We start from the raw sequence: 26,202 nt of genomic DNA, 5'->3' as shown, positions 1-26,202 counted from the left end.
ATAAAAGCGCAATATAAATATAGTTAATTAACCATCTGTAAAACTGAGTTTCTCCACAATTAATCCTGCAAAAGCACCACTTTAAATCTTGTGTTTACCATAAATGTGCTCAGAAGTTTCTTGGAGATAAGTAATTAAGCATGAATAAGCATAAAAAATGACTAATCGACTAAAGAAATCTTAGTCGACTAAGACCGAAACGACCGATTAGTCGACTAATCGACTAAGAGGTGGCAGCCCTACTTATTATTATTATTATTATTATTATTATTATTATTATGATATTACGATATCCAAAGAGACGATATCTAGTCTCATGTCACGATATCGATATAATATTGATATATTGCCCAGCTCTAGTGCCGTGTCATTGTTTGGATGACCATATGTAGTTCTTCCTCCAGGTGAGGTCCCTGGCAGCTCAGTTTGGCCCCGCCCTGCAGGCCCACCTGAGTCTGGCGTTTCAGGACCTGCAGGTGTACAGTCAGAGCAGTTTGCTGCGTGGCTCAGGGGAGCAGTCAGTCTTCCCGAGCACCGACGAGGAGCACCCCAGGGAGCTGTTCCAGGTCCTCCTGCAGAGCCAGGAGGAGGCAGCGCCCGTCAGGTTCCTGCTGCAAGAGGCGCTGCTGCAGCGCTGCCCAACGCTCGCGGTAATGGCTGCCTGTCATCAGGTAACCGCGCCAGTGTAGATTATTGTCATAGTCGATTAATGTGTGGATTATTTTCTGGATGAATGGATTAATTGTTTGGTCTCTAAAATGTCAAGAAAATGGTGACAAATGTGGATCAGTTTACTGTCCCGAGGAGAGAAGAAACTAGAAAAACATTCACATTTAACAAGCTGACATTTATTAAAATAGTTGAGGATTAATTTAATAGTTGACTAACTAATCGATTAGCCCTTGTGTTGTCTTTCCTTCGACCAGGAAACTTTCTGTTTTTCTGGGGGAAAACTTTTTTTTTTTCCAACGTTTTGGTCGTCTTTTTCGACATTTTGTCGCTTTTCCTGATGTTTTTGTCATTTTTATCGTTGTTTTTGTCACTTTTCGATGTTTTTGAGGCTTTTTCAAACGTTTTGGTCACTTTAAAAAATGTTTTCACTATTTCCAATTTGGGTGTTTTTGCGCTTTTATACGTTTTTTTTTTTTTTTTTAAATGCTATGAAATTGAATTTAAAAACCCAAACTTGAATGAAAGTCGTGAACTGATCAATTATTTTACTTGTAAAGAGCGTTGTTTTTGAAAATTTGTTTGAAAGAAAACTCAAATTTCTGAAGGAAATACAGTTCCAATACCAGTTTTGCTTGGGGTATAAAAGAGATTATTAGAGAACTTCTGCTGTAAATTGTACAATGTAATTTTTTTTTTTTTAGCACATTTCATAACACGTAACATAACCAAAGTTATCTACATACAAGATTGAAGGATGCCTCAAATATTGTTTATAATGCACTAAGTCAATTCAGAATGGGTTGACGAATATTTTGCCTTTAACAAATATTGGATTTTGCACAAGTCCATATTGGATTTCGATAAAGTTGCCAATAACTGTGCAGCCCTACAACTCTCTCAGTAACCGTGTCCCACCTGCAGGGGGCGGAGCTGCTGGCGTGCCTCTGCGTGTGGGTGTTGACCTCTGTGGATGATGTCACAGCGGGGGAAGCCACCTCCCACCTGGTTCAAGCCCCGCAGCACCACGAGTGGAGCCTGCACGACCTGTCGATCATCTGGAGGACGCTGCTGGAGCGGGGCCACGTCAGGCCCCTCCTACGAGGCTTCCAGCTCTTCCAGAGGGTAACGTCCCACTCTGACTCCGGGGGAACTAGACAGAAATCTGTTTTCAGAATCAGAAAAAAAGGTTTTATTGATACAGGATGTGCCTAATTTTGGCAATGTTATAAAGGTGAAAAAAGGCTGTTCTTGAGGTTTGTTTTAAGTGGGCGTTAAATGGATATGCCACTGTTTGTTGAAATAGGGCTTATCATGATCTCCCCTGGCTGTAGATAGGTGGGCCAACGCACCCCACCTATCTACAGCCAGGGGAGACCCCACCTATCTACAGCTAGAGGAGACCCCACCTATCTACAGCTAGAGGAGACCCCACCTATCTAGACCCCACCTATCTACAGCTAGAGGAGACCCCACCTATCTACAGCTAGAGGAGACCGTGATAAGCCCTATTTTCAACAACGGTGAAGTATCCCTTTAAAGGATATATCCTGATCAAAAATAACTCCTAGATTTCTGACAGTAGTGCTGAAGGCCAGGGCAATACCATCCAGAGTAGCTGTATATGTATTTTTAGATAATGAGCTTCGAAGGTGTTTTGTCTGAGTTTAAAGCTACATTGTGTAAAAATTTCTCCCATTTTGTGGAGAAATTGTATATGACAACCAACTGAGTATTACTTTCTAGCCCGCCCATTCCGATTGCGTTTGAACTCCTACAGTGGTCATATTATTCCAAGAAGTAGGCCTACGACTTTGTCCGTGAGTGTTCCTTCCAGTGTAATAATAGTTTTCCGTTTTCATTATTTTGGTACCATTTCATTGCTAACATCAGCTATCAGGTTCCCAAATGAATGCAAGCTAATGTTAGTAAAATATCAGCGTGTTCTTCCATCTTCAACAGGCTTTGTGGAAGTAATTACACATGAATGAGCACACATTTGTGAAAGAACAAAGGTTTTTTGCTAAGAATCAACTCTAAACATTACACAATGGAGCTTTAACATCAGAAAATTTTAGGTCATCTATGATTTTATATTTTTAATGCATGCTTGAAGTTTAGATAACTGACTGGTTTCGTCTGGCTTGATTGATAGGTATAATTGGGTGTCATCCGCATAACCGTGAAAGTTAATTGAGTGTTTCCTAATAATATTGCACAGAGGAAGCATATATAAGGTGAATAAAATTGGTCCAAGCACTGAGCCTTGTGGAACGCCATGGCTAACTTTAGCATGCCTGGAGGATTCATCGTTAACATCAACAAATTGAGATCGATCAGATAAATAGGACTTACCTGTACACTTCCAGGGTTTTTCCTGCCATAACTCACTAACGGTAAAAATCTGAGACAAAATGAAAAGCATGAGATATTGGCAACAAGATCCGAGAACGAGATTCAAAAATATTAGACGAGTGTGTGCCACAGTGTCCCTCCCTCCTGAAACTGCGAAGGCGAATACAGTTTTTCTCGTTTCTTAAAAGGTAGATGTTACCTAGGGAGGTCTGGTGCTGGATGAAAGAGTTCAGAGAGGATTATACACTCTGTCCAATAGCTCATTCCACAATGAGCTTTCCTTAGGATGTGCCATTTCTGTGTCTTTAGCTATTGAGGAGGAGAGGGGGGGCAAGGTGGAGGGTGGGGGTGTGGCCTTGACCAACTTCCACTTGCTCATTTGAAAGCCATGATGTCTCTTTCTCTCTCTCATGGGTGGGCCAAATTCTCTGGCCGGGCAAAGCAGAGAAAGGGGAGGTAACCTTTCCCCTTATGACCTCATAAGGAGAAGATTCCTGATTGGTCCATCTGAGCTTTCATTTTCTCAAAGGCAGAGCAGGATACCCAGGACTCGGTTTAAAAAATTTGAAATTTTAATACCATGGGACCTTTTTAACCTGACTCCGCCAGATGGATCGCTTCCCATTAGCTCGGCATATCCATCTGGGAACTTTCCATTGGAGAACTTTTGGGAAGAGGCGAAAATCCTGGTTAGCTGATTGGATAAACCATCTGTCTATCCCCACCTATAATTGGTGATAGACGGGCCAAATCAACCAATCAGATCAAACTCTTGCTGAAACCAGTCGGCAGAAGAGCAAAAACATCTTTTCCTCCGAGAAAAGCCTCCAGTGCCGTTTTTTTCTTTTCTCTGTTCTGTAGGGGTGTGCAAAAAAATCGATAAAGAATCGTGACATTTTCTGAATCGTGCACCCCTAATATTCTCTACAGTTTGTTTTCTCTCTGCAGTCTTTGCCTGGAAAACCCAGATTCTCTCCCAGAATATACATGTTTTTAATATGCAGCATATTAAGTTTGAATGGACCTTTTAGGGATTTGTGTAGTTAGTTTTATATTCTACTCTTTGACTGTATTTTGCCTAATTAGCATGAAGATGAGATGAATGTTGCATACAAGAAAACCAATGTTTTATTGTAGTTTAGCGCACAAGAATGAACATCTAATATTCAGATAATACATTTGATTTCTCAAAACAATGATTATTTAGCTCGACCGATTTTAAAGACAAGGACATTAGTGACGCAGACAGGTTATGTGTTTGCGTGTCAGGACTGTCCTCTGGTGCTGGTGCTGCAGATGTTCGAGATGTGTTGTGACTACAGGAACTTCTCCGAGGCCAAAACCAAGCTGCTGGACTTCCAGAGAACGCTCATCGCCGTAAGTCAACACCGCGACTTTAAACGCAGCAGCTCGGACCTGCTTTAGATACTCTAGGTCAGGGGTTCTCAAATGGGGGTGCGTGTCCCCCCTAGGGGTACTTTGAAGGACTGCAGGGGGTATGTGAGATATTTAACTAAATGTTTAATAGTAACAATAGAAGCTGTTGTCCAGAACATTGTTCCTCTTTATGTAGAAATATTTTTTTTCCTATCAAAAATGTGACATTTGTGTCTCCTTCTTTGGACCTAATCTCACTGTTTTTGAAGTTTTTGATACTATTTTGACCTATTCTTGCCTTCCTTCCTTCCTTCTACCATCTTTTTCCAAGTTTTTTTTTTTTTTTTTTTTTTTTTTTACACAATTTTTGTCTCTTTTTCTCATTAGCATTTAAATGTTGTTGTTTTTTTAATTACAATGCTGTTGTTTAGTAAATCTGTCGCTGACATCGCTGTACTGTTCCTGTTCATATACACTTTTTTGTCTACCGAAAATGATTAGCGCTGGTCAGGGGGTACTTGGCTTAAAGAAACAATTCAAAAGGGGGAACATTATTGAAAAATGGTAGGAATTTTTTTTTTTCTACCAAAAATGTGACATTTGTGTCGCTTTCTTTGGACCTAATCTCACTGTTTTTGAAGTTTTTGATACTATTTTGACCTATTCTTGCCTTACTTACTTCCTTCCTTCTTTCGACCATCTCTTTCCAAGTTTTTGCCTTTTTTTTTACAGTTTCTTCTTCTTTTTCTCATCAGCATTTTTTTTAATTACAATGCTGTTGTTTAGTAAATCTATCGCTGACATCGCTGTACTGTACCTGTTCATATACACTTTTTTGTCTACCGAAAAGGATTAGCGCTTGTCGGGGGGAGGGGGGGTACTTGTCTTAAAGAAACAATTCAAAAGGGGGAACATTATTGAAAAAAGTTTTGAGAACCACTGCTCTAGGTCATCTTTTACCTCTTGTTGTTTATTCCCACAATGACAAAGGTGAAAAATAACCCTTTTTTCATTGTGAGATAATTCAGTTCAGGTTTCAGTTTGTTGTCCTTGTCCCGTTGCAGCTGAGGAACGGCGGGGTGGCGGCCCCCAGCGCGACCCCCCCCCTGCAGTGGGTGGAGAGCCAGGCCTCGGTGCTGCTGCTCACCATGCTGCAGCGCTGCTCCTCCCAGTACGACCTGCACCGGCTGCTGCAGCTGCTGGCCGACGTCGACAAACTCCTCAAGTCCAACGGTGAGAGAGAGGTCACAAAACCGGTTCCACCCGGGATTTCCTGAACCGATTAGATTCCGATTTCACAGCGTCCCGATTCAAATACAGTACAGGCCAAAAGTTAGGACACACCTTCTCATTCAATGTGTTTCCTTTTTATTTTCATGACTATTTACACTTATAGATTCTCACTGATGGCATCAGAACTATGAATGAACACATATGGAATTATGTACTTAACAAAAAAGTGTGAAATAACTGCAAACATGTCTTATATTTTAGATTCTTCAAAGTAGCCACCCTTTGCTTTTTTATTAATAAGGGGGAAAATTCCACTAATTAACCCTGACAAAGCACACCTGTGAAGGTAAAACCATTTCAGGTGACTACCTCATGAAGCTCATTGAGAGAACACCAAGGGTTTGCAGAGTTATCAAAAAAAGCAAAGGGTGGCTACTTTGAAGAATCTAAAATATAAGACAAGTTTTCAGTTATTTCACACTTTTTTATTAAGTACATAATTCCATATGTGTTCATTCATAGTTTTGATGCCTTCAGTGAGAATCTACAAAGTAAATAGTCATGAAAATAAAGGAACACATTGAGTGAGAAGGTGTGTCCAAACTTTTGGCCTGTACTGTAAGTTTCCAATTCGACATCAATCGCACAAAAACAACCAGACATAAAGAAATTAATTGCCTTTTTTGAGGGGCTTAACATACTCGAAAACTCAACGAAATTGGTCGTTGCATCAATTCTGGTGAAAATGTACGTATTTTAAGGGTTTCGGGAATAGGCGCACAAATATGACTCGCTAGCGACCTCTACAAAACTTAAACAAATTGAGCCCCTGCAGTACGTTTATCGTAGACTCACGAAACTTGGTGCACACATGTAGCATGTCAAGATGAACAACAAAGCTCATTGGAGCCATACCCTAAACCCAACAGGAAGTCCGCCATTTTGAATTTGAAAGTTCGAAATTAGTGCGATTTTGGCCATTTCCACATGTCGTACTTTAACGAACTCCTCCTAGAGATTTCATCCGATCAACTTCAAACTCTGTCTGTGCCATCTTAAGATGTTAAAGATGAAAAGTTATTCAAAGAAAAGAAAATGCACGGTTGTAAGGAGCAGCGTCCGCCAGTAACCCAGACGCGCGCAGAGACGCGAGGGCCCGTCCAACGCTGCTTATTTATTTTTTAAATGACATTTATATCTGCATGTTATTATGATTCGGATCAGGGAAAACTCCGTTTAGCTCGGATATAAAAGAGATTGTCAGAGAACTTCTGCTGTAAATGGTACAAGCAAGAAGGTTAATGTTAACATTACAAACTGACCCCCAAAAAAGTTTGTTGAAAGTACTTTTTACCTCTACATCCATGGTAGGTCCTGACTTCAGGAAGCTGAGTCAGCTGAGTCAGCTGCTGCAGGGGTCAGGGGTCAGCGTGTCTCGGCGGCTGCTGCAGTGCACTTCCTCCTCGGACCAGCAGGAGGAGTTCCAGGCTGCAGTGGACGCTCTGCAGGCCAGGGGGCGCTACGGGCCGGCCCGGCAGGTGGCCCTGCTGGCCGGCCTGCCCGACCACCGCCTGCTGCTCAGCCAGGTCAGATCACACACACACAGCACACAGCGCACAACACACACACACAGCACACAGTGTACAGAACACAACATACAGCACACACGATGCTGCATCGATAATCGGCCGGCTCATAATCAATTATTTCTGGTTACGATTTAATGTAGGCCTGACAACATTTCTGTTTACATATTCCGGTATGTTTTGCACATTCAGGAGGTGCCATGTGCTCAGTGCTGTATATTTTTATGTATCCAGTTTATTTAGTATTAGAGCACTGCAGAATGTTTGGTTTTTGAAGCTTGAAAAGCTATGAAATAAATATCCTACATGGCTTTAATAGAAACATGGATTTGACGCATCGTGCTGCATCGTGATGCATCGAGATATCGATTCGAATTGAATCGCTGACGTGATAAGCGGAATCGAATTGGGAGATCAGTGAAGATTCACACCTCTACTGATTGGACAAGTGATTAAAGTGCCCATATTATGAAAAAAACACTTTGTTTGGGATTTGGGGTGTTCTTTTGTGTCTCTGGTGCTTCCACACACATACAAACTTTGAAAAAAAATCGTAATTGTAACTGACCAAAGTTGGAGCAACAGGCTTTCTATTACTGTCTCTAGAGTTAGCTAGCTGACATGCTCTACATCTGAGCTACTGGGCATGTGCGAGTGCAATCAAAGATAGTACAGAAGAAGAAGAAAAGAGGTCTCACTCTGTAGCTAAAACAGAGACCAGGTGAAAAGAGGATCTGCAGCAGTGAGAGAGAGCTGTGCAGTACAACAAAAATATGGTGTTTTGTTGAAAATTAAACCATGTAAACCTATTCTGGTACAACCATAAAATACAGTTATGAACCAGAAAATGAGCAGAATATGGCCGCTTAAAAAAAAAAAAAACTTAAACCCTTCTCTATTCCTTGCAGCTTCTCCAGGAAGTAAACTCCCAGAAGTCCAAGCAGCAGTGGGGGAGGCTGGAGACGCGAGTTGGCGTCTGGAGGAAATGTCACGAGCAGCTGAAAGCCGAGAGCGCCGATCCAGAGCCGGCCTCGCGGTTCTTCCTGTCGGCGGCTGAAACGGAGATGCCGATCTCGGCGGCTCCCGACGCGCCGAGCGAGCGGCTGGATGTCACCGAGCGCTGTGTGCTGCTCTGCCTCGCCGCGCACTGGCTCTCCCTGCTGCGCCCGGCTCCCCGGGACACGCTGGAGAGCCTGGAGAAGTCCCTGTGGGTCAACCGAGTGCGTCGACACGTCCTCGGCGCCGCCATGGAGAAAGAGAGCGTCTTCAACGTGCCGCCGACGGCAGCCGTGGCGCCTGAAACGAACACGTACGAAGCGTTCGCGCAGGAGTTCTCCTTCTCCAACATCTCCTGCCTGAACACAGAGGCGTGTCTGAGTCTGGACGGGCTGCCCGCGAGCGGCGGCGAGCCGGACGCAGACTCGCCGCTGAGTGCGGAGGAGAGGGGCGTGCTCTCGGCGGTGATTGGTCAGCTGTTGGACGAAGGGAGCATCCACGAAGCCAGCCGGGTGTGCCGGTATTTCTCCCTGTACCAGCCCGACGTGTGGGTGGTGCTGCGCTGCCGAGGCCTCGCCGCCGGGGAACTGGACCCCGAAACACAAGATGAGGCGCCGGACGCTCCTCCGATGACCAAACTTACCAGCTGTAAGATTCCCTCTGGACTTCCATTTATATACACAGTACAGGCCAAACGTTTGGACACACCTTCTCATTCAATGCGTTTCCTTTTTATTTTCATGACTATTTACATTGTAGATTCTCACTGAACGCATAAAAAATTATGAATGAACACATATGGAAGTATGTACTTAACTGCTTTTACAGGATTCATTGTGGAGAAACTCAGTTTTACAGATGGTTAATTAACTACATTTATATTGTGCTTTTCTAGTCTTAACCACCTCTCAAAGAGCACAACTCTGTCAATTAAATCAACTAATCGATTAGTCGACAAAATCCTATAAGTGTTCCTATAAGGATTTCTTTAGTCGAGGACAGCCCTAATTTTTATACATTTTATTTATCAGAACTTTAATATATTTTGATGTTCTGTTGTGACAATAGAACAAACAAGTTTATTTTTAAACTGCGTTATCATATTATTTTAGTGAGGACTCATAAATAATTACAAATAACTATGTTTTGTTTCGCGTTTTATTTTTTTTAAATATCTATCGGCCGATATATCGGAATATCGGATTTTTACTTCACCAAATATTTGGATCAATATCGGGCTTAAAAATCCTTTATCGGTCAGGCTCTAGCTGTAACGTTATTATCCCCGATTGGGGCTATTCTTTCTACAGCCAGCTGAGAATAACATTCATTTCCATTCTTTTTATAGTGTCACATCCTAACAGAAGCTATCTCCAGACACTTTAAAGATAGAGCAGGCCTCCCTCTCACCTTCAATATTTATATTAATAATTAGGGCTGTCGAATAGATAGATAGATAGATAGATAGATAGATAGATAGATAGATAGATACTTTATTGATCCCCAAGGGGAAATTCAAGGTCCCAGTATAGCTTACAGACATCACACACAGGATGTTGAAAAAAGCAAATCCATATGAATAGCATGGACAATATTAGATTATAGATTAGAACTGGGCCATATGGTGAAAATCAGATATTGATAATGACATAGAGCACAGGAGTGTGGTTCCGGTAGTAAAAGTAAAAAATCCCGTTCACATTCTCCATAAGGTCTCTGATTACCAGCCATAATGTGTAAACCATCCGAGGTAGACACTGAAACAAAGATTTCTGTTAGAAGAAGTTCGTATGAAATTAGCCTCGCTTTGCCAGACCTTCCTCCGCAGTGCTGTGGAGGAAGGTCTGGCAAAGCTAGTCCACACAGCATTGTGAAACGGGAGGAAAACGTGCTCTGGTTTATCGGCATTTCTTTTAAACCAATCACAGTCGTCTTGGGCGGCATATGATGAAATCAACCTTGAAAAAATACTGACAGTTACTCAATTTACCTAAAACAACACACGTGATCAATCAGTTTAGTCTAGAGCAGGGGTGTCAAACTCAATTTCCCAGAGGGACACGCTGGGAAATAAGAATCACATCAAGGGTCAGACATGTTTAGTTTATTGACATGTGTTTATTTAATCGAAAAAGTAAAATATCTTTGACTGTATTATTGCGCGTGTCATATAGTCTTCTCACTCACAGTTTGGTCCACATAAAGTCCTAAAGAAGTCAGGAGAAAGTTCCTCAGCCATCATAGGAAAAGAAGCGCCTAAAAACGTCGGAAAAGTGACAAAAATGTCGGAAAAAATGACGAAAAAAAGCCGGATCATAATCTGCGAGGGGCCGGATTTGGCCCGCGGGCCTCGAGTTTGACACATGTGGTCTAGAGAGTTTATATTTCATCTTTTATCCATAAAATGCATATCTAGCAGCATGTTCTTCTCCCTCCTGCAGCTCCCTCCCTCACCAGCCTGTCGTCCTTCGTGATGCTCCCCCTCCCCGAAGACGAGGTCGCCACGCAGCTCCAGAAACTGGTGGATCAGTGTCGCCAAGGCAACAACTACTGCAAACAAGTGCTCAGCCTCTACCAGCTCGCCAAGGTACCCGAGTCCGCCCGATTAATACTGCGCCGGGCCGTGTTTCCATGCTGTCACTTTGAAAAACGTTCAAAAACATTAGTTTAACCCTCCTGTCTTCCTCGGGTCACATTTGAACATTTTTTTTAATAAAAAGGTCTTTTACTCAATTTTATAACATTTGAAATTTCTTTTATAAAAGAATGTTGAAAAAGTTTCAAAAAACGTAAAAAAACAACAACAACCATGTCCCATAAAAAAGCGCAGAAAAGACAAAAACAATCGGCAAAAGTGACATAAAAAATTGGGAAAAAGCTTCATAAACGTCAAGAAAATGTGACTAAATCATGTTGAAAAAAGTGACAAAACCATCGTGACCAAAACGTTAAATTTTGACCCACAAAAACTAAAAGTTTCATGGTCAACGGGAAGACAACACGAGGGTTAAATCGGTGTTTCTCAAATGTTTTCAGACCAACGACCAATTACCCGATAACAAAAACTCCACTGGACCCTCTAACCCCCGATGTGTGTGTGTGTGCTGTATGTTATCCCCAAAAAGCAGCGAAGTGATGTCTGTCTGAAGCCATCGCTCCGTCTTGTCGGTTGACACCAACCGTAGACTTTATTCCTCCGTATAAAAATAACATAAAAATGTCACGCTGATCATTTCTGACGTGAACTTTTTAATTTAACTCTCTATTTGATCAGGGACAATGCACAAAAAACATTAGTCTATAAAAGAAGAGATGTCATGTGCCAGGTTATAGCAGAAAATGCTAATTTCCACCCGCAGTGCCTGGACAGGTTGATGTTATACTTACAAAAATTCATAAAATATATACACAATAATACATGAAAGCATTACTTCACTCACATCATAAAAACACTCTCCACTTCAGGAATCTATCACTCACTCACAGTTTACATCACGTCATTCAGTGCGTACAAATTTGCTTTGATAATAACCACTGTTTGGTCAGGCGTGTAAAAGTACTATAATTTGTGCATGAAATAATTTCGTTTGGAAGAGTGTTCCAAAGGCTCGCTGCTTTATAAGAAAACGATTGTTGACCATATGTGGTTCTACGTCTTGGAACGCTGCACTCTCCTCTGACTGTCGACCGTGTGGCTCTAGAGATTCTCTCCGAATTCAATGTCACAAATTTTCTCAAAGGAGGGGCAGCGATATTATGAATAATTTTAAATAGAGCAGAAATGTGATTTATATTTAAAAAGGTTTTCAAAACTCAAAATGTTATATTTATTTTGAACTTTACAGTGATGATACAAGCGAGACTTTTTATCATGAATTTCTATGGCCCTTTTAACTGGAGGCACTGTCACAAAACCCTCGGACTCATTGCGTAAGTCCCAAAAAAAAACTGCCGGTTCAAATAATAAAGTTTGAGTTTACACATGTTGTTCCCCCTCTCTCGCCCACTTTCCTGTTTTAATCTCTCTCCTATCAATAAAAGCCCACAAAAAAGAAGAAGTTGTTTCACATTAAAGGTGCTGTAGGTAGGATTGTGAAGATCCAGGACTTAACCAAAGAATTTGAACATCAATAACTTCTCAGTCCCCATCCCCCCTTTCCGCTAAAGCCCAAAACGGTCTCCTAAGCCCCTCCCCCCACAAGGGAGAATAATGCGTGTGCATGAGCAGTGATTGAAACGCAGTTAGACACCCCCATGTGGCCCTGATTAGTGCATCTTCATGTAGTTCTACTGGAACATAGGGTCAGTTTCAGCAAATATGAGTTAGTTTTATAAGTGTCACCTACTGCACCTTTAAAGGAACACGCCGACTTATTGGGAATTTAGCTTATTCACCGTAACCCCCAGAGTTAGACAAGTCAATACATAGCCTTCTCATCTCCCGGCTACAGCGGCATCAGGCCAGCACAGATCCTGCAGGTAAATGGTTCCAGTAATCCTACTGCTCCCAATAAGTGACAAAATAACACCAACATGTTCCTATTTACATGTTGTGATTTATAGAGTCACAGCGTGTACAAAAAACAACGTAACATGAGACACAGCTGTCTTCTAACAAACCGGGAACTATATTCTCAGGCGGCAGAATATAGTACTTGGGCGGAGTGATATACTCGCAGCAAGCCTGTCTGAGAATATAGTTCCCGGTTTGTTTACTGTTAGAAGACGGCTGTGTCTCATGTTACGTTGTTTTTTGTCCACGCTGTGACTGACTCTAAATCACAACATGTAAATAGGAACATGTTGCGTTATTTTGTCACTTTTGTCTGGTCGGAGCAGTAGGCTAGTTGGAACCAGTTACCTGCAGGATCTGTGCTAAGCTAAGCTAATGCTGGAGCTGTCAGCCAGCGTTACAGCACGCACTGAGATGAGAAGGATATGTATCGACTAGTCTAACTCTGGGGGTTACGGTGAATAAGCTAAATTCCCAATAAGTCGGCGTGTTCCTTTAACTTGTTCTGTTTCCTGGGTTAGGAGTTGCAGTGTTCGTTCCGAGAGATCTACAGCGAGCCGCCCGGCGCCGTGCTGGAGAAGCTGCTTTTGTCGGAGCAGCCGGAGCGTTTCAGGAAGGCTCGGGCCTTCATCCGAGCCCAGGGTCTGGGTGCGGATGCCGTGGCCCGGCTGGTGTCCTCCGCCGTGGTGCAGGCGCTGCTCGCCTCCACCCAGGAGCTGCAGCCCGGTGAGACCTGCAAACGCTTCATAGTATTCAGAGTATTCACATGCATTTGGGTCAGCCCAATGTTCCCGCAGCTCTATGTTCCTACAGCTCTATGTTCCCACAGCTCTATGTTCCTACAGCTCTATGTTCCCACAGCTCTATGTTCCCACAGCTCTATGTTCCCACAGCTCTATGTTCCCACAGCTCTATGTTCCCACAGCCCTATGTACCCACAGCCCTATGTTCCCACCGCCCTATGTTCCCATAGCCCAATGTTCCCACAGCCCTATGTTCCCACAGCCCTATGGCCCCACAGCCCTATGTTCCCACAGCCCTATGTTCCCACAGCCCTATGTTTCCACAGTTCTATGTTCCCACAGCCCTATGGCCCCACTGCCCTATGTTCCCAAAGCCCTATGGCCCCACTGCCCTATGTTCCCAAAGCCCTATGTTTCCACAGCCCTATGTTCCCACTGTTCTATGTTCCCACTGTTCTATGGTCCCACAGCCCTATGGTCCCACAGCCCTGTGTTCCCACAGCCCTATGTTCCCACAGCCCTATGTTCCCACTGCCCTATGTTCCCACTGCCCTATGTTCCCAAAGCCCTATGTTCCCACAGCCAAATGGTCCCACTGCCCTATCGTCCCACAGCCCTATGTTCCCACAGTTCTATGTTCCCACAGCCCTATGTTCCCACAGCCCTATGTTCCCACAGCCCTATGTTCCCACAGCCCTATGTTCCCACAGCCAAATGGTCCCACTGCCCTATGGTCCTACAGCCCTATGTTCCCACAGCTCTATGTTCCCACAGCCCTATGGTCCCACAGCCTTATGTTCCCAAAGCCCTATGTTCCCACTGCCCTATGTTCCCAAAGCCCTATTGTCCCACAGCCCTATGGTCCCACAGCCCTATGGTCCCACAGCCAAATGGTCCCACAGCCCTATGGTCCCACAGCCCTATGGTCCCACAGCCCTATGGTCCCACAGCCCTATGTTCCCACAGCTCTATGTTCCCACAGCCCTATGTTCCCACTGCCCTATGTTCCCAAAGCCCTATGTTCCCACAGCCAAATGGTCCCACAGCCCTATGGTCCCACAGCCCTATGGTCCCACAGCCCTATGTTCCCAAAGCCCTATGTTCCCACTGCCCTATGTTCCCAAAGTCCTATTGTCCCACAGCCCTATGGTCCCAAAGCCCTATGTTCCCACAGCTCTATGTTCTCACATTTCTAGGACATTTTCAAAATTAGGTTCCTACGTTTCCCTTAAATTTAAGCCCTATCCTCCCACAACATTTTTTAGGGATAGGGGGATGAAATCTGATAGAAATTTATGAAAAAGGAAATGTAGGAACATAGGGCCTAATTTTGGAAAAAATTCTCAGATTCTGCTCTCATCATCTAAATAATCGGATGTATTTAACCTTTGTGTGTGCCTCAGAGCGCCAGGTGTTCAGGCCGTCGGAGGGCCGAGACTCGCTGGTCCAGCTCATCAAACTGTGTGACGACCCCAACCTGGTGGGAGACAAACTGCTGGAGAACCTGGACACGGTCCCACTGAGGGACCTGAACTGCAGTATGATACACACACACACACACACACACACACACACACACACACACAGACACATGCACGCATGCACACACACACACACACACACTACACAGTCACACACAAACAGAGGCACGCACACACAGAGGCACACGCACACACAGACGCATGCACACGCACCACAGTCACACACACACACACACACACACACAGACACATGCACGCATGCACACACACACACACACACACACACACACACACACACACACACACACACAGAGGCACACACACACATGTACGCACACAGACACACACACCCCACATAGTCACACACGACACACAAACACATGCACGCACACACACCACACAGTCACACTCACACACACACACACACACACACACAGTCACACACACACACACACACACACACACACAGTCACGTGCACACACACGCATACACGCACGCACAGACACACGCAAACCGAGTCACACACGCACCAACACACACTACGCAGTCACACACAAACAGAGGCACACACACACATGTCTCCATGTTTCTGTGTCCAAGTGACGGATGGGAACAACAATGTTTGAAATGTGTGTGTGTGTGTGTGTGTGTGTGTGTGTGTGTGTGTGTGTGTGTGTGTGCTTGGTGTGTGTCCTGTAGTTGTAGAGCTGCTGATCGTGGCTCACGACTGCTTCAGCCTCACCTGTAACATGGAGGGGATCGTCCGAGTGCTGCAGGCCGCCCGGCACCTCAGCCACACCTACCTCGCCCCGGGAGAGGACTACAGCCTGCTGGTAAGTCCCGCCCACACCCACACACACACACACACACACACACACACGCACACGCACACACACCCGCGAATTGGTTAAAGGTGCCCTCCCATACAAATACTGTTAGGTCCATATGTGTTTGTGTTATGTGGTGAATGTGAAAATGAACCGTTACCTCCTCTGTCAGCTCTAGCCACTGAACAGAAATAAGCAATCACAAAAGCTGGTCAGTCTGACATCATACTGCCTGAGCTCATTACTATTCATGAGCTCTCCCAGTTGTGCTGGGTAAAGGATGCTGTCGGCCAGGCTCTCATTCGCTAGCTGTTAGCCAATCAGATTCAAACAGCTTAGCTTTTTGAATATTAATGAGAACTGGCAGAAATCGAGCAGAGTCTTCCTGCAGGCTTTCTATACCGCGCTAGAATGTGTTAAATATACTTAAATATATAATAAGTATAGCTAAGTCACCTCACACACAACTACAATATAATATTTTTGCGTCCGTTTCGGAGCGACTGAGGGAAAATATTTTGGTTACACTTTACTTTAAGTTTTCTACATAAGAGTGACATGACACTGTCATGAACGTGTCATAAAACATTATAAACAAGTCATAAACGTTTATGTAGTATGTGTCATTCGGTTCTGTCATGACAAGTTAGGGTTAGGGTTCATGTGTCATGACACTGTCATGACTGTGTCATGTATTCATGACAGTGTCATGTCACTCTTATGTAGAAAACTTAATGTAAAGTGTTACCAATATTTCAGTCGACACATTAAGTGGAAACAAAATGAGGAACCGAAATTTGCGTTCTTATCTGGTCTAATTCCATAGTGGAACCAGGTTTCGGTACCCAGCCCTACCTAAGGAGACCCATCTGTGCTCAGTTTATAGAAATCAGTTTCTTCATTTCTCACTAAATGATGCTAAAAGGCGTTTGTTGGAACTTGTTCTCCTCGTCGCTATGTAACACCAAATGCTAAAAAATAACAATAATAAAGTAACTGTGTGTGTGTGTGTGTGTGTGTGTGTGTGTGTGTGTGTGTGCGTGTGTGCGTGCGTGTGTGCGTGTGTGCGTGTAGGTGCGTCTACTGACCGGTATAGGCAGGTATAACGAGATGACGTACGTCTTCGACCTGCTGCATCAGAACCATCGCTTTGAGATGCTGCTGAGGAAGAAGATGGACATAGACAGAGGACAGGTGGACACACACACACACACACACACACACACACACACACACACACACACACACACAGAGGACTCATATGTTAATGCTCTAAATCTCCCTATTCTCCTTTCTTTTTCTGTCACTTTAATATATGACAAAAGGATGTTCATAAAACTATGGGGTGGTGATGGCCCAGTGGATATGACCCATGCCTTTGGTGTGAGAGACCACGGTTTGATTTCCTCTGTTATACATCAACCAATGTGTCCCTGAGCAAGGCACTTAACCCCTAGTTGCTCCAGAGGTGTGTGACCTCTGACATATACAGTACAGGCCAAAGGTTTGGACACACCTTCTCATTCAATGTGTTTCCTTTTTATTTTCATGACTATTTACATTGTAGATTCTCACTGAAGACATCAAAACTATGAATGAACACCTATGGAATTATGTACTTAACAAAAAAGTGTGAAATAACTGAAAACATGTCTTATATTTTAGATTCTTCAAAGTAGCCACCCTTTGCTTTTTTTATTAATAAGGGAAATAATTCCACTAATTAACCCTGACAAAGCACACCTGTGAAGGTAAAACCATTTCAGGTGACTACCTCATGAAGCTCATTGAGAGAACACCAAGGGTTTGCAGAGTTATCAAAAAAAGCAAAGGGTGGCTACTTTGAAGAATCTAAAATATAAGACATGTTTTCAGTTATTTCACACTTTTTTGTTAAGTACATAATTCCATATGTGTTCATTCATAGTTTTGATGCCTTCATTGAGAATCTACAATGTAAATAGTCATGAAAATAAAGAAACACATTGAATGAGAAGGTGTGTCCAAACTTTTGGCCTGTACTGTATAGCAAATGTAAATCGCTTTGGATAAAAGCGTCCGCTAAATGACATGTAATGTGATGTTGCACCTTTTTCCAATGCTAGACTAATCTCATATTAACCCAGTTTTAACTACTCCTAACAACTCCTTTGGGTTCTGTTTTCACCTTGGTCGATTAATCTTTTTTTTTTTTAAATACTTTTTCATACTGAATTACTTATTTTTGAGACAATTATGAGCACATCTCTGGTACCAACAAGATTTAAAGTGGAGCTGTTGCGCTTTTGTGGAGAAACTCTTTCACATTGGTTGACAAAAAATCATCTTTAGTCTTTAGTCGAGGACAGCCCTAGTTTCTGGTCAACTTTTAATGTGAAAAGGTAACACTTTCCCTTAGAGTTCAACTTCAGTAGAATTTTTAAAGGGCTTTTACTTTGGTCTTCACCACTGGTGTGGCGTTTTCAAAATATTGCACCTGTCAGCAAAAGGAATATATATATATATATATATATATATATATATATATATATATATATATAGAAGCTTTTTGAAAACGGGTCACATTTGACCCGCAGTCAACAGGAGGGTGAAAACCAGATTAAATAGTCCAAAAGGCGCAAAGTGAGTTGATTTTAAGGAGGTGTTGTCATTTCTTCCAGGAGGTCAGGTAGCCTCGTGAGGCCGTCCTGATCTGGCGAGCTCCAGTTTTCCACTCGCAGATCAGTCTGGCATCTTGAGATAGAGAAAATTTGGAGCCGTTAGCCAAACGACCGGGCCAATCAGCATTGGTTTTGAGGCGGGTTAGGTGGTGATAGACAGATGGTTTATCCAATCAGCTAACCAGTATTTTCAGACAGCGGTCTGGGAACCTGAAATGGGGCCTTTTATTCCTAAATTCTCGTTACACAAACGGCAAATATCCTTTACCGACATGTTGCTTGCATGCTGAGCCAACGAGCTATGCTTTGCCTGCAGCAGCAGGGGTAGCCTGGCTTGTGGTTGTATTTTCATATGCTTCGTTGATCTGATTGGTTGATTTGGCCCGTCTATCACCAACATAGGTGATAGACAGATGGTTTATCCAATCAGCTAACCAGGATTTTCGCCCCTTCCCAAAAGTTCTCCAACGGAAAGTTCCCAGATGGATATGCCAAGCATGTGCGAAGCGATCCATCTGGCGGAGTCAGGTTAGAGGTCAGGTGCACTAAAGTTTAAATAAAGAGGTCAAGCAAACAAACCACCATCTTTTTACCCCCCTCCCCCCCCACCCGTTGCGTCCTCAGAGCTCCAGCCTGAAGACGGCTCTGCTGGACTACATCAAGCGCTGCCTCCCCGCCGACAGCGAGAAACACAACATGGTGGCGCTGTGTTTCAGCATGCGGAGGGAGATCGGAGAGAACCACGAGATGGCCGCCCGGACACAGCTGAAGATCATCGAGTCTCAGGACTGGGGTGAGCTCGGGGTGCATGGTATACCTACTCAATATCGTTATCGCCATATCACGTTGCGCAATATTATATCGAAAGTGCCGCGATAAGTACAGAACAGGCCAAAAGTTTGGACACACCTTCTCATTCAATGTGTTTCCTTTTTATTTTCATGACTATTTACATTGTAGATTCTCACTGAAGGCATCAAAACTATGAATGAACACATATGGAATGATGTACTTAACAAAAAAGTGTGAAATAACTGAAAACATGTCTTATATTTTATATTTATACTTTATATTATATTCTTCAAAGTAGCCACCCTTTGCTTTTTTTGATAACTCTACAAACCCTTGGTGTTCTCTCAATGAGCTTCATGAGGTAGTCACCTGAAATGGTTTTACCTTCACAGGTGTGCTTTGTCAGGGTTAATTAGTGGAATTTGTTCCCTTATTAATAAAAAAGCAAAGGGTGGCTACTTTGAAGAATCTAAAATATAAGACATGTTTTCAGTTATTTCACACTTTTTTGTTAAGTACATAATTCCAGATGTGTTCATTCATAGTTTTGATTCCTTCAGTGAGAATCTACAATGTAAATAGTCATGAAAATAAAAAGGAAACACATTGAATGAGAAGGTGTGTCCAAACTTTTGGCCTGTACTGTATGCAATAGTTAGTTTATTATGCGGAGCGCTGCTTCCCGTCCGTTGGCTTAGTTATTTAAGATTTACGGTGGTGCTCATAAGTTTATGAACCCCTGCTAAAGTTGACTAAAAAGAGGAATAAAAAAATCCTCTTTTGGAAATTGATCTTCATGCCTTAATTAAAAAAAATAGGAAAAATCCAACCTTTAAGGACACCAATTTTCTTTGTGAATGAATATTGCATCGTAAATAAATAAATGTTCTTCCTGAAAATACAGGGAGCATGCTTTTTTTATTCCTCTTTTTAGTCTCTTTAGCATGAGTTCATAAACTTATGAGCACCACTGTATGTTTAAAAATATCGATATCGCAATATTCATAATCGATATCGCAATATTCATAATCGATATCGCAATATCACATTTTGTCAGTAACGTGCAACCCTAGTCCTGTTCTGTAGACATGGTCCTTATTTATATATTCATGTTGGATAATTCCAATATGACTGTTGAAATAAACCTTGTGTTGTAAGAAAACTTCTTTTAATTTCTTATGAATCTATTTTGATGCGTTTTCCCATAACTTCTGTCATTTTACATACGGTGGTGCTTCATTCACCAATTTTCTATGTGAATGAATAATACATCGTAAATAAATAAATGTTCATCCTAAAAATACAGGGGGCATGCTTTTTTTATTGCTCTTTTTAGTCAACTTTAGCATGAGTTCATGAACTTATGAGCACCACTGTCGCCGTTTAAAAATATCGATATCGCAATATCACATTTTGTCAGTATCGTGCAGCCCTAGGGTGTGCTGCTGTCTGATCTCCGTCTTTCTGTCTGTCAAACAGTCGTCACTCCGGATCTGAAGAGCTCCTTGGTCAAAGTGTTGGGGCTGCTGAGGGACGCTGCCGAGAGCTTCTCAAAGGTATCTCAACCTTTCTGCCTGTCCGTATAATACAATGACAATAAAATAAACTTTATTCGTATAGCACCTTTCAAAACTAAAGCACATACAGGACAATACACATCCACGTCATTGTAATAGTGTGATTAGAAGATGGGGAAGCTTAGCCACTGTTAGAGCGTTGTGTGTGTCTGTGTGTGGGCCCTATTTTAACGATCACGGCGTGAAGCGCCTGGCGCAGGGAGTAAGCCCTGACTGCAGTACGCAGATCGAGGAGTGGCTCAACGTGGGTGGAGTTTGACTCCGCCCACTTGCCCAATAGCAACCGAAGAGGAAGAATGTGTGTCTGAGGGAAAAACACAGGACTTTGACTTCTTAATACATCCATGCTTTCACCCCAGAGACCGGAGCTCGTTTCCCGCGAGTCAAGTTTGCTTTCCCCGTTCTTCTTTTCCTAAACCCAACCCCATTGTTCCTTTCCATTTTTATAATTAATAATATAATAATTTATTATTTATTATAATCTATATATAGGCTATTTTTTATAATTAAAATATAATTATTTATTATAATCTATATATAGGCTATTTTTTATAATTAAAATATAATTATTTATTATAATCTATATATAGGCTATTTTTATAATTAAAATATAATTTATTATAATCTATATATATATATAATCAATCACTGTCCGTAGGTGCTGCATTGACGTTTGAGCATGGGGTGGAGTCAAAAGTTTAGCTCCGCCCACATTTAGCCCAACCCCAATCTGCATAATGCACTCAGGTGCAATTGGGCACAGGTGTGTTTAGGGCGTGTCCAAATCCACTTTTGCTAGTTTGACGGCGATAAAAAGGGTCTGTGTGCCGGGCGCCTGGTCCTAAAGGGTTGTTCTTAGTGTCTTCATTAATCAGAGGTGTGTTTTGGGCGTAACATGCAATCAACCAATCAGAGATCATCTCCCATTCATCAACCAATCAGAGATCATCTCCCATTCCCTTTAAAAGCCAGGCGTGTTTGGACCTTGAAGCATTGCTGTTATGATGGAGGATTTGCACCGTAATATTTTTATTTGTAATCTTCTGCGTGTGTGTGTGCTGCTGTGCGTCCCTGTGTGTGTAACAAGCATAGTGTGTGCACGAGCCTAGGAGCATGTTACTAATGCTCTGTTAAAATAACAATGAAATGCTGCGTTATTGACTTTAGACCAGGTTTCTGTTGGTCAATGGCGCGATCACTTCCCGCTGCCTCAAGATAGCAATACTCCCAGAATGCACCTGAACACCCCTCCATGTAAGACCAGCAAACCCAGAATGCACCTGAACACACCTCCCTGTAAGACCAGCACACCCATGGGCGCACATATGGGTTGGATGGGAAACTTAAACCAGCAAAGACACTTGCACCGGTTGCAAGACCCCCCTTGGCCCCTAGTGCGTAGTTAGATCATTAAAATAGGGCCCTTAATGTTTTTTAAACATTTGCAGGCCAAAAGCTGATGAGATCGGTGATTGTGTTGGGCGGGATTTGGAGTTGTTTAGGTGGAGAAAGTTTTGGGGCCATCTAGTGGCTTTCTCAGGTAGGTGGGTCTCAGCGGGAGGTATATCTGTGTCGTCAGCATAGAGATGAAAAGAAACATTGTGCGCCTTGATAATTTGGCAGAGTGAAAGCATATAAATAGAAAATGAATTTGGTCCTAAAATAGAACCCTGTGGTACACCACCACATCTCCCTGTTCTTTCTTTTAATCCCATGATAAGATATTGACTGTGTGTGTGTGTGTGTGTGTGTGTGTGTGTGTGTGTGTGTGTGTGTGTGTGTGTGTGTGTGTGTGTGTGTGCAGGACTCGTGTGTGCGTCAGGCGAGTCGCTGTGTTCGGACGGCGAAGCTGGTGGCTCTTCAGCTGCACTTCCTGAACCGGGGATCAGAGCTGCGCGTCATCAACCTGCGACCGGCAGACCTGCTGAACGCTGTCACGCAGCTGCCACGATGCTACCAGGTCGGTTACATTACCCACAGTCCTCTATTCAAAACACCGTACACCTCAAAGATCTCCACGGTTAACCACCGTCGGCTTCAAAAGAGTTTTGCTGCTGCAACAAGAGAGCTTGATGACCTGTGTATCTTTTAAATATTATACATCTTAGTGCTCATATTATGCTCATTGGCTTTTCCCCTTTCCTTTATTGTGTTGTATATATTTTTATCTGCACGTTATAGGTTAACAAAGTGAAAAAGCCCAAAGTCCCCCCCCAAAGGGACTTACCATCTCCAACAGAAAACACTGTTCACCAACTGCTCCAAACAGCTCTATTGTAGTCCAGCCTTTACTTCAGAGACAAACGTGGTCACTTTGGAACACACGTTATAATGCTCGCCTAGCTGCTAGCATGGCACGCCCTCATACTCTGCTTCTGACTGGCTAGTAGTCCTTACCTAGGTACTGTCAGGACACGCCCAATTACTCTGCTTCTGACTGGCTAGTAGTCCTTACCTAGGTACTGTCAGGGCACGCCCTCATACTCTGCTTCTGACTGGCTAGTAGTCCTTACCTAGGTACTGTCAGGGCATGCCCTCATACTCTGCTCCTGACTGGCTAGTAGTCCTTACCTAGATACTGTCCGGGCACACCCTCATACTCTGCTTCTGACTGGCTAGTAGTCCTTACCTAGGTACTGTCTGGGCACGCCCTCATACTCTGCTTCTGACTGGCTAGTAGTCCTTATCTAGCTACTGTCAGGGCAAGTTTTTGTTACCTTTTTTCATCAGCATTTAAATGTTTTTCAGTTCCATGGCTGTTATTTGGTAAATCTATCGCTGGTCAGGGGGTACTTGGCTTAAAAACACAATTCAAATGGGGGGTACATTATTGAAATAAGTTTGAGAACCACTGGCCTAAACTAATATGTAGGACCTGCAGCTAGTCTCCTAAAAGAGGCGTGACAAGTTACTCTGAGTTGGGGTGTTTCTGATTACATCCCCTCTCTCTCTCTCTCTCTCTCTCTCTCTCTCTCTCTCTCTCTCTCTCTCTCTCTCTCTCTCTCTCTCTCTCTCAGGTGTTTGTGGTGTCGGAGGCGTACAGCTACAGTCCGGACTGGGCCGAGATTTTGTACCAGAAGGTGATCCTGAACGGAGACTTTGTTTACCTGGAGGAGCTCAAACGCCACCGCCCGCTCACCTCCAGCCTGTTTGAGGACATTTTCAAAAAGTAAGACGGAAGAAAATTGTGTTGCTCCTCCATTAGCGAGGGGAGACACAAGTTAGATATTGTGTGTGTGTGTGTGTGTGTGTGTGTGTGTGTGTGTGTGTGTGTGTGTGTGTGTGTGTGTGTGTGTGTGTGTGTGTGTGTGTGTGTGTGAAAACATTTAAAAGTACACTAAAAGGAACACGCTGACTTATTGGGACTTTGTCTTATTCCCCGTGTCCCCCAGAGTTAGATAAGTCCATAAATACACTCACCGCTAGCCTAGCTTAGCACAGATCCTGGAGGTAAGTGGCTCCATCTAGCCTAGCTTAGCACAGATCCTGGAGGTAACTGGCTCCATCTAGCCTAGCTCAGCACAGATCCTGGAGGTAACCGGCTCCATCTAGCCTAGCTTAGCCCAGATCCTGGAGGTAACCGGCTCCATCTAGCCTAGCTTAGCACAGATCCTGGAGGTAACCGGCTCCATCTAGCCTAGCTTAGCCCAGATCCTGGAGGTAACCGGCTCCATCTAGCCTAGCTTAGCACAGATCCTGGAGGATCCAGATAATGGACTTATCTAACTCTGGGGGAAACAGGGTATAAAACAAAGTCCCAGTAAGTCGGCATGTTCCTTTAAGTGAAATAGAAAAGTCACAGCTAAATCAAAATAAAAGCTACTTGAAAACTACATGCTAACCTTGGTGTGTTATTGTTTTCAGGCTGGACGGCGCCCCCGGCAGCGTCTCCCCCAACGTGAAGCGTTTGCTGACTCACTGCGATGACGTGTACAGCCGCTACCGGCTGGCCTACCAGCAGAATCTCTACGACGTCACCAAGACGCTGCTGCAGGACGCCAAGACCTCCAGCTACCTGAACGACCGACTGGCCAGCTGATCCACTGACCTATCCGTCGTTGGTTTAGGCCAATCGTCTGTTTTTACGTTACGGTCCTATTCGGAGTAAGATGTGTTTTCAAAGAAAAAGTCCAGAGCGCTTTTTTAAACGCCAAGGCAGCTCGAAGCGTCTCTAGCTAGCTCCACCACTTTGTTTTGTCTAACGTTAGCATCTCTCTCTCTCTCTCTCTCTCTCTCTCTCTCTCTCTCTCTCTCTCTCTCTCTCTCTCTCTCTGTCTCTCTCTCTCCTTTCTCTAGCTTGCTCCACCACTTTTTGTCTAACGTTAGCATCTCTCTCTCTCTCTCTCTCCTTTCTCTAGCTCGCTCCACCACTTTTTGTCTGTTAGCATCTCTCTCTCTCTCTCTCATTTCTATAGCTCGCTCCACCACTTTGTTTTGTCTAACGTTAGCACTCTCTCTCTCTCTCTCTCTCTCTCTCTCTCTCTCTCTCTCTCTCTCTCTGTCTGACTCTCTCTCTCCTTTCTCTAGCTCGCTCCACCACTTTTTGTCTGTTAGCATCTCTCTCTCTCTCTCATTTCTATAGCTCGCTCCACCACTTTGTTTTGTCTAACGTTAGCACCTCTCTCTCTCTCTCTCTCTCTCTCTCCCTCTCCTTTCTCTAGCTCGCTCCACCACTTTGTTTTGTCTAACGTTAGCACCTCTCTCTCTCTCTCCCTCTCCTTTCTCTAGCTCGCTCCACCACTTTGTTTTATCTAACGTTAGCACCTCTCGACATAGCCCTCTAGGATACTGTAACAGTAACTGTTGTTATAGCAACAAAAGATGCTCTTTGGAACCAAAATGCTGCCAGCTTTTTGATTTTTATTTTTTATTTTTTTTTTTACTACAGAAGTGCTCTAGTCGACCTTTATCTTGTCCAAAAAAGACGCCAAGTGTGAACACGACCTTACTCACCTACTGTCGGTAGGACAACAGAACCGCTAACTGAAATACTCTCTATGCACATTACTTATTTATAAAAAAAAAAAAAGAAAATCAGTTTTTTCTAACTTTATCTGTGGAGATGAATTCAAATCCCAAAAAAATGTCTCACTAACTGAATCTGTTTCTCTCAATGAACCACCAAGACTAATGGGATACTAAGGATTTACTGTCCAAAATCTTTAAAATATGATATAAGAAATTACATTAAAGACACTTTCTAAACTGTGTTGTATCGATATCTAAGATGTGAGCTTCTGTTTTCATTACATTTCTGGGCTTATCGTTTATTTCTATTACTTATTTTGTTAGTTTCCTGAGATGTTCCTGGAGCTCTTTCACCACCATCCTCATTCTGATTAAATGTTTTCCAGCTGCTCTTATGGCATCAAAATGCAAAGCTTTAGAGCGT

General features: G+C 43.2%; 1 protein-coding gene across 1 annotated transcript in view; it reads left to right on the top strand.

The window, feature by feature from the left end:
- Window positions 1-25,062, top strand: part of spg11 (SPG11 vesicle trafficking associated, spatacsin) — a 66,389-nt gene extending 41,327 nt beyond the window's left edge. Inside the window, 16 exon segments of the mRNA XM_028585811.1 lie at window positions 405-671; window positions 1,594-1,794; window positions 4,294-4,401; window positions 5,466-5,634; window positions 7,006-7,220; window positions 8,129-8,864; window positions 10,658-10,803; window positions 13,251-13,455; window positions 14,876-15,010; window positions 15,654-15,787; window positions 16,856-16,975; window positions 19,066-19,234; window positions 20,713-20,789; window positions 22,615-22,770; window positions 23,828-23,979; window positions 24,675-25,062. Coding sequence (XP_028441612.1) covers window positions 405-671; window positions 1,594-1,794; window positions 4,294-4,401; window positions 5,466-5,634; window positions 7,006-7,220; window positions 8,129-8,864; window positions 10,658-10,803; window positions 13,251-13,455; window positions 14,876-15,010; window positions 15,654-15,787; window positions 16,856-16,975; window positions 19,066-19,234; window positions 20,713-20,789; window positions 22,615-22,770; window positions 23,828-23,979; window positions 24,675-24,849 — 3,165 coding nt within the window. The 3' untranslated portion in view covers window positions 24,850-25,062.
- Window positions 25,063-26,202: the final 1,140 nt, after the last annotated feature.

The sequence above is a fragment of the Perca flavescens genome, chromosome 8 (genome assembly GCF_004354835.1).
Source record: "Perca flavescens isolate YP-PL-M2 chromosome 8, PFLA_1.0, whole genome shotgun sequence".
Classification (NCBI taxonomy): domain Eukaryota; kingdom Metazoa; phylum Chordata; class Actinopteri; order Perciformes; family Percidae; genus Perca; species Perca flavescens.
This window is presented reverse-complemented; position numbering and strand designations above follow the sequence as displayed.